The sequence below is a fragment of the Lampetra fluviatilis genome, chromosome 49 (genome assembly GCF_964198595.1).
Source record: "Lampetra fluviatilis chromosome 49, kcLamFluv1.1, whole genome shotgun sequence".
Classification (NCBI taxonomy): domain Eukaryota; kingdom Metazoa; phylum Chordata; class Hyperoartia; order Petromyzontiformes; family Petromyzontidae; genus Lampetra; species Lampetra fluviatilis.
The window spans coordinates 2810825-2822514 of NC_136323.1; the positions used below are offsets into that span (position 1 = coordinate 2810825).

The 11690-nt window shown below is 55.0% G+C and overlaps 1 protein-coding gene across 1 annotated transcript in view; it reads right to left on the minus strand.

The window, feature by feature from the left end:
• LOC144948374 (angiopoietin-related protein 2-like) overlaps nt 1-6635 on the minus strand; it is a 20892-nt gene extending 14257 nt beyond the window's left edge. The window contains exons 1-3 of the mRNA XM_078877800.1: nt 6106-6635; nt 981-1178; nt 70-247 (exon numbers count right to left, since the gene is read on the minus strand). Of these exons, the coding sequence (XP_078733926.1) occupies nt 70-247; nt 981-1078 (276 nt within the window). The 5' untranslated portion in view covers nt 1079-1178; nt 6106-6635. The remainder of the gene's footprint in view (nt 1-69; nt 248-980; nt 1179-6105) is intronic.
• Between the last annotated feature and the right edge of the window lie 5055 nt (nt 6636-11690).

Sequence of the window (11690 nt, forward strand, 5' to 3'; positions counted from 1 at the left end):
CGAGCGAACGGAGCGCGAGGCGCGGCTGTGCGTTGCCGTTTGGGGGGATTTGAATCTCTTCGCGCTCACCGATGATGACGACGAGGAGGAGGAGGAGGAGGATGAGGTGCCGCCATCGCGCACGCACACGGGCCCCGGCGGGGCGCTGGACGGCACCACGAAGGTGTAGGAGCAGCGGCCCACGGCCTCATCGCCAGCAGCAGCAGCAGCAACCGGCACCACGGGGATGTCGACCGCACGCGCCGACCTGCTGGCGAGAGTTCAAGTTCAAGTTCATTTATTAGGTGTAGCCCTGTGAGCCATTCGGCTCTTGAATAGGGTGCAACCCCAACGAACAGAAAACAAAAACATGAACAAGAAAACATCTTAAAGTGACTAAGCGCAAACAGAAAATTCAAGAAAAGACAGCAAAATATTGCAGAAAAATCACCGTACACCAACACTGTGCAAAAATCCCAGTGGGATGCAAGTCAAACAAAAACAACCACAAGACAACTTAGATTAAGGCCATCAGTCTAACTCTGTACTATAACAAACACACATGGCCAAAGTGCCGCGTGTGTCGGGTGTGTCGGTGTGCGTGTCAACAAGTCCAGTCAGCTTTAACACATTGTCCTGCGGAGGGAGCTGGTAGGAACGTTGGGTTGCTCGGTCAATGGCCAGGGTCAACGGCGGCGTGGTGTATTCCGCAAATATGGCCGACTGTGAGGGCGGGCACAAACCGGCGTGAGTAGGTTAAACGTTGAGTTTTATAAGGGCACCACGGGGTGACCAGCCCCTCCCCACCCAGCCCCACCCCTCCCACCCAGCCCCTCCCCACCCTCCCCACCCAGCCCCACCCTTCCCACCCAGCCCCTCCCCACCCTCCCCACCCAGCCCTTCCCACCCAGCCCCACCCCTCCCAACCCCACTCGTTCCCACCCGTTCCTCCCGAGCTCCCACCCGCACAACGTTCGAACGGACGCGCGCGTGAACCTCACCTGCCGCGCGGTTTGCGTCTCTCGCCTTGAGTCTCGGCGCGCGGCGAAGCAGCGAGCAGCAGCAGCAGAGTCACAAGCACCAGCGCCGGCTGCGACATCGTCCGGATTCCTCGTGGCTCACGAGAGAGGGACACGCAGCGGTGGTGACGGTACGAGGGTCTTTAGTCGACCGCCCGTACGGCGACGATGTCCCGTGGCCTGCGGAGAGCCACGGGGACGGGAGATTCGTCGGCACGTGCGGCGGTTGCCATTGGGGTGGCTTCGTCTGGGAGTTGGCGGATTGCAGATACACCCACTCGTCCACTAACCCCCGGGCCCCGCTCACACCACACACCGACTCGCTTATTCACTCAGCCACTCACTCAGTCACTCAACTATTCACTCACGCACGCACCCACCCAGTCAACCATCCACCCAGTCACCCACCTATTCACACACGCACCCACCCAGCCACCCACCCACCTACTCACACCCGCACCCACTCACCCAGTCAACCACCCACCCACCTACTCACGCACCCACCCAGCCACCCACCCACCTACTCACACACGCACCCACTCAGTCACCCACCCACCTACTCACACCCGCACCCACCCAGTCACCCACCCACCCACCTACTCACACGCGCACCCACCCAGTCACCCACCCACCTACTCACACACGCACCCACCCACCCAGTCACCCACCCACCTACTCACACACGCACTCACCCACTCAGTCACCCACCCACCTACTCACACCCACACCCACTAGGTCACCCACCCACCCAGTCACCCACCCACACCCACCAGGTCACCCACCCACCAGTCACCCACCTACTCACACACGCACCCACCCACCCAGTCACCCACCTACTCACACACGCACCCACCCACCCAGTCACCAACCCACCTACTCACACACGCACCCACAAACCCGCGCATCCACTTCCTTCGCTGTTATATTTGAAGCGGAGCGACGTTCTACGCTCCATGGTTAGGTGTTCATGACCGCACTTGCACACCCCAGAGTGTCCAATTTCCCACGCGTGCACGAGGTGTCCGCCTCTCCACAAACAGCCATCGATCTCAGTCAGCCTCGCTTCACCAACGCTGAGCAGCGCACGGCAATAGCGGCACCAGGTCTCGGCACAAAGTCCAGCCCTGTCCCCCGAACTGTCCGAGTCAAAATCTGGACAGGTGACGGACGCTACTGGGGGGACACGACGGCGACTCTGCATTTTGCTCCAATCCTAAAGGCTTCTTGGCGTGGGGCTTAGAGGAGGGCGGAGGAGGGAGGGAGGAGGACTGATGATGGAGGAGGAGAGAGAGGATAGAGGAGGGGGGGGGGCAGGAGGAGGGAGGGACCCGCTTCCCACGGGAGCCGCGTCCCACGGGAGCCGCGTCCCACGGGAGCCGCGTCCCACGGGAGCCGCTTCCCACGGGAGCCGCGTCCCACGGGAGCCGCGTCCCACGGGAGCCGCGTCCCACGGGAGCCGCTTCCCACGGGAGCCGCGTCCCACGGGAGCCGCGTCCCACGGGAGCCGCTTCCCATGGGAGCCGCGTCCCACGGGAGCCGCGTCCCACGGGAGCCGCGTCCCACGGGAGCCGCGTCCCACGGGAGCCGCGTCCCACGGGAGCCGCTTCCCACGGGAGCCGCGTCCCACGGGAGCCGCGGGCGCTCGGCCCAGACCCGTTCCACTCGGGCTGGACGCCAGGTGGAGTTCAAAATATAATTCGAACAAGTCCAGAAAGTTGGACGTTTCGTTCTATCGCTGCCTGAGTCGACCAGACACTCACTCAGTCGTCTCATCCACCGCACTGTGTCCAACCCACCACCCTGCAGGTCACACAAAAAAACACTCCCTCGCCCATTCGCTCACTCACTCGCCCATTCATTCACTCACTCACTCGCCCATCCACTCACTCACTCACTCACTCGCCCATTCACTCACTCATCTCAATACAGGCGCCATTCGCCACGAAGTGATGGTTACGTCACCACGGCGCCCGTGCCAGGCCAAGTGCACTTCGAGGCCACGTGAAGCGTCGAAGGCTCGTTGACAGGAGGTCTCGGGACAGACCTTGCAGGTGCCATGGGTTGGCTGACTGAGATGACTGGTAGATGCACCAGCTATACCCACTACTATGCCAACTTGCGGCATTTTAATCGCCCGGCGCTCCGATAGTTGTTGTGAGTGTCGCTCCTCTGCGCTCCGTTGTTGCTGGAGGGCGACTGCCTCTAATTGCCCAGTAGCAACAGCGTCCTTCACGAGCCTCCTCCATAGAGGCAGATCCTGACACCGCTGGTACCAGTCATTGGCAAGTCCACTCAGCTCCACATCCCCCCATACGGCATCAGTCCATCTCTTCTCCAGCCCATGTCGTGCCCATTTAGCTCAATATATGCAGCCAAACAAAAGCTGCTTGGGCATGCGGTAGCTGGCCTTGCGGGCTACATGACCAAACCAACGCAGCCTTGCCTGCCGGAGGAGCTCACCGATGGGACTTTGCCCAGATCTTTCAAGGATTTGTGAGCTTCTAACACAATCCAGCCTGGTTAAACCCAGGATGGATCGTAGGCATGCCAGCCTGAATGTTTCCTACCGGCGCAGATGTTCCATGAGAGGGGTCCACGTTTCACAAGCATAGAGAAGGGAGGGCATGACTGTGGATGAGAAGAGCCGTAACTTCGTGCGGAGCGACAGACTAAGTAGCTTCCACGCAGCATTGCCCAGCTGATGCTTTGGAGTGAGACCTCTGCTGTCAAACCGGAGCTGGTTATAAGCACACTCACCCACTCACTCACCACCCTGCAGGTCACAAGTCACACGCCCACCGACTCACTTACTCACCCACCCACTCACTCACCCACTCCACGACTCACCGCACTGCATGTCACAAAGACTCACTCGCTCACCCACTCACTCACCCACTCACCACACCGCAGGTCACACAACACACTCACTCACCCACTCACTCACCCACTCACCACACCGCAGGTCACACAACACACTCACTCACCCACCCAGTCACCCACTCACCACACCGCAGGTCACACAACACACTCACTCACCCACCCAGTCACCCACTCACCACACCGCAGGTCACACAACACACTCACTCACCCACCCAGTCACCCACTCACCACACCGCAGGTCACACAACACACTCACTCACCCACCCAGTCACCCACTCACCACACCGCAGGTCACACAACACACTCACTCACCCACCCAGTCACCCACTCACCACACCGCAGGTCACACAACACAGTGTCTCTCTCTCCCTCTCCGCATCTTCGCTCGCACTGCTCCACTATGGTGTCCCCTCCTCCCATCATCGCCTCGTGTTCCAAGTTCACGTAACTTCTCACAGTGCAAGAAACGTCGTAACGCTCGGAGGCTACAACTGCGATCGTTCCGTTTGCAAGCTGGCCGCTTAGCGTCTGTCCGGTTCACTTGGCCCCGATCATGGTCAGCAATAAATAAATAAATTCCGCGCCCGCCACACCACATCGAGTATCCGTCTAGCCATGTCACGTGGCCCAATACGAGTTCACCAGCCATCCGCTGCAAGTCTACCAGCGAGCCGGAAACTATCCGCAGCTAAATTGCGCCGTGAATTCGCTCTTTTGTGATCTTGCACCGTCAACAGTAACACGAGTGATTGTGTAGCACAAGCCGTCCATCTGTCACGTGTAGCCACCACTGCGAGTGGGGCTCGTCAACAGTGGCCGTGTTCACACGAGGAGGATATTGCTTGTGAGGTCGGCGAGAATTCCTGTAATGTTTGAATCACTCTATGAGTCACTGCCCGTCCATCTCTCTCTCGCTCCGTGCAACAAACATGACCACTGTTCCTGAGCAGCGTCTTTAGATGCAATCACATTGAGATGTGAATCCACATTGCATACTCACTTAGAGACCCATAAACCCACACATACCCATATATTCACACAGAGCTCCATAGACTTACATTGATACCTACAGAGCCACACAGAGATCCACAGACTGACATAGAGACCCACAGACTCACACAGAGACCAACATCCTCGCACAGAGACCGATAGACTCACATAGAGACCCACAGACTCACCCAGAGATAAACATCCTCGCACAGAGACCGATAGACTCACATAGAGACGCACAGACTCACACAGAGACCAACATCCTCACACAGAGACCGATAGACTCACATAGAGACCCACAGACTCACACAGAGACCAACATCCTCACACAGAGACCGATAGACTCACATATAGACTCACAGACTCACACAGAGACCAACATCCTCACACAGAGACCGATAGACTCACATAGAGACCCACAGACTCGCACAGAGACCCACAGACTCGCATAGAGACCCATGACTAACTGCCTATCTGTCGACGATGCATAGCTTATTTATGGCCAACCAACTCCAGTAATTGACACTACGTGGGGAGGCGTTCATCAAGCAGTGGATCGAGAAAGGGCTGAATAATGAATGCACTGGGTCTTTAACGTTCATTTTAAATGGAATTGGACAAACATCGCCAGTCCTTTACAAAGCGTCTCAAGACTCGTTGTGGCCTCCCTCGCAATTGCAACCGACTTATAAATAGCTTTTTTAGATTGTTACAGAACATTTCCCAACTCGAACGAGATAATCTTACAATACTGAAAAAAATCACAAAATACAACCCTTTTTAACACGTAGGCTTTCGCGACCAATATTATTCATAATATAGTTTTTTTTGTTTGGGTCAGATCGCGTTATTTATAAATGTGTCGTAACCCTCCACCACCCGACACGGCCAAACAGTAAAAAATGTGTCACGTTTTTCAAAGGACAAAATAATTCACTTCTTTAGCCCACCGGTGTGCTGAAGACTCCGCCCATTGCGGTCGTTTGACCATACTTTACCACGCAGGTCGGTGGGAGCTCAACAAAAGGGGCAACCTGTAACGAACCGCTTCAGATACGACTCTCCACTGCCGTTAGCCGTGGCCGGGAGTCGAACTCCACACACGTGTAGCTTGCGTCTCCCGTAACGCAGCGCGCTAACCACTGCGCCACCGCTCCGAACGCGTGAGACGACGTTGATGGAGGGAGCGAGCGAGCGAGCGAGCTGGATCGTGTGGAAGGAGCGTGGATGCGGGTACCTCGGCGTCTCGTGTGCTCACTGGAGTGGCTGCATCAGATGTCCTGCCCGCGTTAATCCTCGCTCCGCGGCTGAAAGAAGAAACATCCACATCGGATGCTGCTGCTGCTGATGTCTCTGTGATGGTGTCCGCGTTTCTATTGAGCAGCGTGCAGCCTTTGGCGCGTGCTATAAGAGACAGAGAGAGAGAGAGATCTCTCGCTCTCTCACTCTCTCCTGCGAGCCGAGATCTGTTGCCAGTATTATTGTTATTCAGAGCTGTATCCGCCGTTTAACAAAAAAGCAAATTGATGGCCCAACATACAAAAAAAATGTAGAATTAAAAACCTCGGGAGGTTTTTAAAAAAGAAAAATTCTAACGTTAATCTTCAATTTCGACAACGACGCCGACGTCAAGATAAATGTCGTAGAGGGACAGAGATAGGTAACGTAACAACAACACCACCGGCACGTGGTGGGCGTTTGTTTGTAGTCTGCCAAAGGGGTGGAGGTGTCACCGATTTGCAGAGCGCGACGCAGCAGCAAGCAGCAGCAGCAAGCAGCAGCCGCGGGCACAGAGAGAGAGAGAACGCGTGCGACCGACGAGACTGTGTGTAGAGGTGAGCTGGTGGTGAGCTGGTGCTGCTGCTGCTGGTGAGTAAACTAGCACGTGTGCGGGAGCGATGTCCTCATGCCGCTTTGCCGCTCCGACTCAACATTAATCCGAAGCAGCGGTCATTCCTGCTCCCCCCACCCACCATCTCTCTCCCTCCCTCTCTCTCTCTGTCTCCCTCCCATCCCTCCCTCCACCACCATCAAGCAGCCTTCAAACCCAACTCCCCCCCACCCACGCGCTACCAGCCTCTCCTCCTCTAACTTACAACGCCGTCTTGCTGGTTCACAGCCTCACGTCTCCCCCCTCCTCCTCCTCCTCGCCCTGCCGCCTGGAACCCACCCACACAACCATGCATCCACAACTTCGGTGAATGGACTCACAAGCCGTATAACACCATGCACTGCCCCCCACACACCACACACACCACACACACACCACACACACCCCACACACCACACACACCACACACACCACACACACCACACACACCACACACACACGTGGTGGTGGTAATTACATTGCAAGTGGCTGCCCGTCATCCAGCGATGCGGAGGGTTGGTGGATCACCGCACGAATGTTCCGAAACTCCCCTTCCCGTGTGGGGGGGGGGAGGGGTGGAGGAGGCGTCGAGGAGGAGCCGTGCCCTTGGCTCGCCGGGAGAGGGCGCTACAGCGAGTGGACCAATCGCCATCAGTCTGCTCCATCTGTACGGGGATCGAGCGTTGCGCCCTCGCGGAGCGCGCCGTCGCGCGTGGGGGGTGGTCTCTCCGGTTTCTGCGGTCTCGTCCTCCCCACGCGTACATCAAACGCGACTCCGTCGTTCGTTTGCGTGAAAACGTTGGCAAATATAAGACAAACTAAGGCGGCAGGAACCCCTGTCTCTTCTCGATAAATAAGTCAATCGTAATGAGTAAATCAATGTACTTTTATTATTATTAGACCCACACACACGTGGACGGACGTGCTCGCGTGGAGGAAGCCCGTGCCTCTGCAGACGCACGGGGCTGGCACGAGGTCACGCCCGCGCGGAGAGGCACCTCATCCAGCAGTGGAGTGGCCCAGAGTGAGAATATTCATTCACGCAGGAGGAATCCGACGAGCTGCCAAGCTCGTTCGTCACAGACGTCCAGGTGACACGAGGTGGTGGGGGGGTGGTGGGGGGGAGTTTGCGTCCGGCTCGAGCGAGCGATCCTGGGTTCAATGTCGAGCTTCAGACCGTCAAGCCGCGGTGGTTTAAACCGGGTTCTCACAGAAACCCACAGACGTAGACACAGAGACCCACACACTCACCCATTGAGACCGACAGACTCACACAGAGACCCACACACTCACCCATAGAGACCCACAGACTCACACAGAGACCCACACACTCACCCATTGAGACCCACAGACGAACACAGAGACCCACACACTCACCCATAGAGACCCACAGACTCACACACAGAGAACCACACACTCACCCATAGAGACCCACAGACGTACACAGAGACCCATACACTCACCCATAGAGACCCACAGACGTACACACAAAGACCCACACACTCACCCATTGAGACCCACAGACTCACACAGAGACCCACACACTCACCCATAGAGACCCACAGACTCACACAGAGACCCACACACTCACCCATTGAGACCCACAGACGAACACAGAGACCCACACACTCACCCATAGAGACCCACAGACGAACACAGAGACCCACACACTCACCCATTGAGACCCACAGACCCACACAGAGACCCACACACTCACCCATAGAGACCCACAAACTCACACACAGAGAACCACCCACTCACCCATAGAGACCCACAGACATACACAGAGACCCACACACTCACCCATAGAGACCCACAGACGTACACAGAGACCCACGCACTCACCCATAGAGACCCACAGACTCACACATAGACCCACACACTCACCCATTGAGACCCACAGACCCACACAGAGACCCACACACTCACCCATAGAGATACAGAGACCCACACAGAGACCCACACACTCACCTATTGAGACCCACAGACCCACACAGAGACCCACACACTCACCCATAGACAAGTATGCATCGCCTCGCCGTGGCGTGCGACGCGAAACACGTTTACGCACCCGGCATAGCGCATTCAGTTTACCTCTCGCTATGGGGCCGTCCCTAAATGACGTCACGCGATTTTGGACGATTTTTTACCCCCCCCCCCTTCGTCATACGGCGTCATAAAAAGTCAGACCCCCCCCCCCCCCTCAAATATGACATCACAAAGCTCTGCCCCCCCCGCTCCCCCATAAAAACTAAAACATGTTTCAAATCGCGTTAAACTATTGTCATTGTAGTGCGTATTTAATGTGGCGCTGCACTCTGATGTTGTAGAAGAAAACATTTATTAAAAAGTATATTTAATTAAGCAGAACGTCTTGTCTATATTTATTTAAAGTTGCGCATTTTTATTTGATGTCACATTTCTCAACCCCCCCCCCCTAGGTGACGTCATTTATGGACGGCCCCAATGGCTGTGGTTCCTGTTAACGTGCGTGAACTCTCTATGTACACGAGTTTCAATGTACACGTGTGCGTGTGTGTTGACACGTGTGTATCAGCACATCTGTGTGTTTGTATTAACACTGGTGTGTGTGTATTAACACGTGTGTGTGTGTATTGACACGTGTGTGTGTGTGTATTAACACGTGTGTGTGTGTATTGACACGTGTGTGTGTTCATTTAAACATGGTGCTGGCCATCCACCCCCTCGTGTGCCGTGCCAGCCCTTATAGGTACTCGCTAACAGCACTTGCCCCAACAGTCTGCGAAGGCTATGCGGGGGATCTTTGTCTTTGTTGCATTTACTCGTGTGCATGTGTGTGTGTTTACATGTGTGTGTGTGTTTACATGTGTGTGTGTGTGTGTTTACATGTTTGTGTGTTTACATGTATGTGTGTGTGTTTACATGTGTGTGTGTGTTAACATGTGTGTGTGTATGTCTTGACACATGCAGAGCCACTTACGACGGAGCCAGACCTTGGCGCTTTCAGCTGCCAAATCTTTTCACCAGAGAGGTTCTGATGCCAAGACAACCCCGGCTGGACTGCATCTTGCCCAAGCTGCTGGCTATCTGCAAACGTGTGCATAGCCACATGCAATGCCTTTTATATTCTGTGCGTATAAATATACAACGACGACCGCGTGGTTGTTTCATATCCTACCGTGAGTCCAGCCATCCTTTTCTTTCATCCGCACCACTGCCAAGCTATGCAACCTTCTACCAGGCATTAATCTATTCATTCATCCAGCCATTCATTAATCGATGCACCCACCCATGCACTAATGTTTATATTTCTCCACCCACTCACGCATCCATCTGTCAACCCACCCACCCGCTCATTCATTCATCCACAAGCTCACCCACTCAAGCATTCAACCACAGATTCGTTCATATATCCACCCACGCATTAATTAATTTGATTAATTAATTACTTAATGAATTCACCCACTATCCAAATACCAAATCCCCCCTCCGCCCGCCACACACACTCACCTGCCCATCCACCAACTCATCCCATACACCCACCACCCATCGGCCCATCCACCCACACACCCACCGACACACCCACTCATCCATCACCCATCCATCCCACCGTCAAACCAATCCAAACTTTCCATCCACCCGTGCATCAACTCATCCATCACCCGTGGACGCGCCCCGCCCGTCCACCCCACAGCCCCGCCCATCGTCAATCGGCGTCGTCTCAAGTTTCACGAGGGACCACGGGGGGGGGGGGGGGGTCGCCCTCCCCCGTTACGCACCGAGGCCTCCGGCAGGACCACGTGACACCTGCCCGTGACCGCCCCCCCACCCATCGCGCCCCCCACGCTGCCCCGACCTCTGTGGCAGCTCTCGTCATTGGCTTGGGACCCGAGGCCAGGGCAGTGGGGATCCGCAGTGCTGCGGGCGTGAGATGGGAGTTGACTTGGCCACTTCATCGTCATCATCGTCATTGTTATCATCATCATCGTTGTCGTCATCATCATCGTTGTCATCATCATCATCGTGATCATCATCATCGTGATTGTGATCATCATCATCGTTGTCATCATCTTTGTCATCATCATCGTGATCATCATCGTGATCATCATCGTGATCATCATCGTTGTCTTCATCATCATCATGTCATCATCGTTGTCATCATCATCATCGTGATCATCATCATCGTGGTCATCGTCATCTTCCCACTTTGTTCGGTAAAACAAGCCGAGTGAGGCTGCTCTAATTAGTTGAAAGTCTGTTAATGTGGCTGGACTCATCCTTGTTAGAGGAATGCGTCATTTCCACAAACGCGTCCCTTATCTTCGGCAGCAATGAACCCACTCCCCCACGCTCGTCGTTTTCAACCCACGTGTGGACCCACAGGCGGCAGTGCGGCGAACACCGCCGTTGTACCGTACTCCTATGTTCCCACGTCTACGCTCGCCGGCCGACCAGCGCGGTGAAGCATGGTCAAACGACCCCCACGGCGCACATGGACGCGTTGCGGAGGCCGTCATCCAGCAGTGGATTTGACAAAAGCTGCCCGCACCAGTGCCGGATGATCCTAGTAGCACACATGTATCACGCATGTAGCAACATATGTGTGCTACATATGTTGCTACATATGTAGCTACTGTTGAAACATATGTATCTACGGGCCCCGCACTTTCAAGGGCCCCGCGCTAAATGCTTTCAAGCTATCAATTCCGGTTCAGTGATTCTGCACTTGCTCTATTACTATAGTAGCATGCTGCCTTCAAATTTTATGAACGACTGGGTGTTTAAGGTTAGCGATTTGTCGTATTATCTGGCTGTATGGAAAATGAAAAAATACAATTACTTTACTATGCAATTTCAACATTTGTGAGAATAGGTTTTTCCCCTTTTATCTGGCAACAAAACTGCTGTGCTAAGTTGTTAAAACACCAAACTGAAACCTTTTACAAGGAATTATGTGTGCATTAACCACA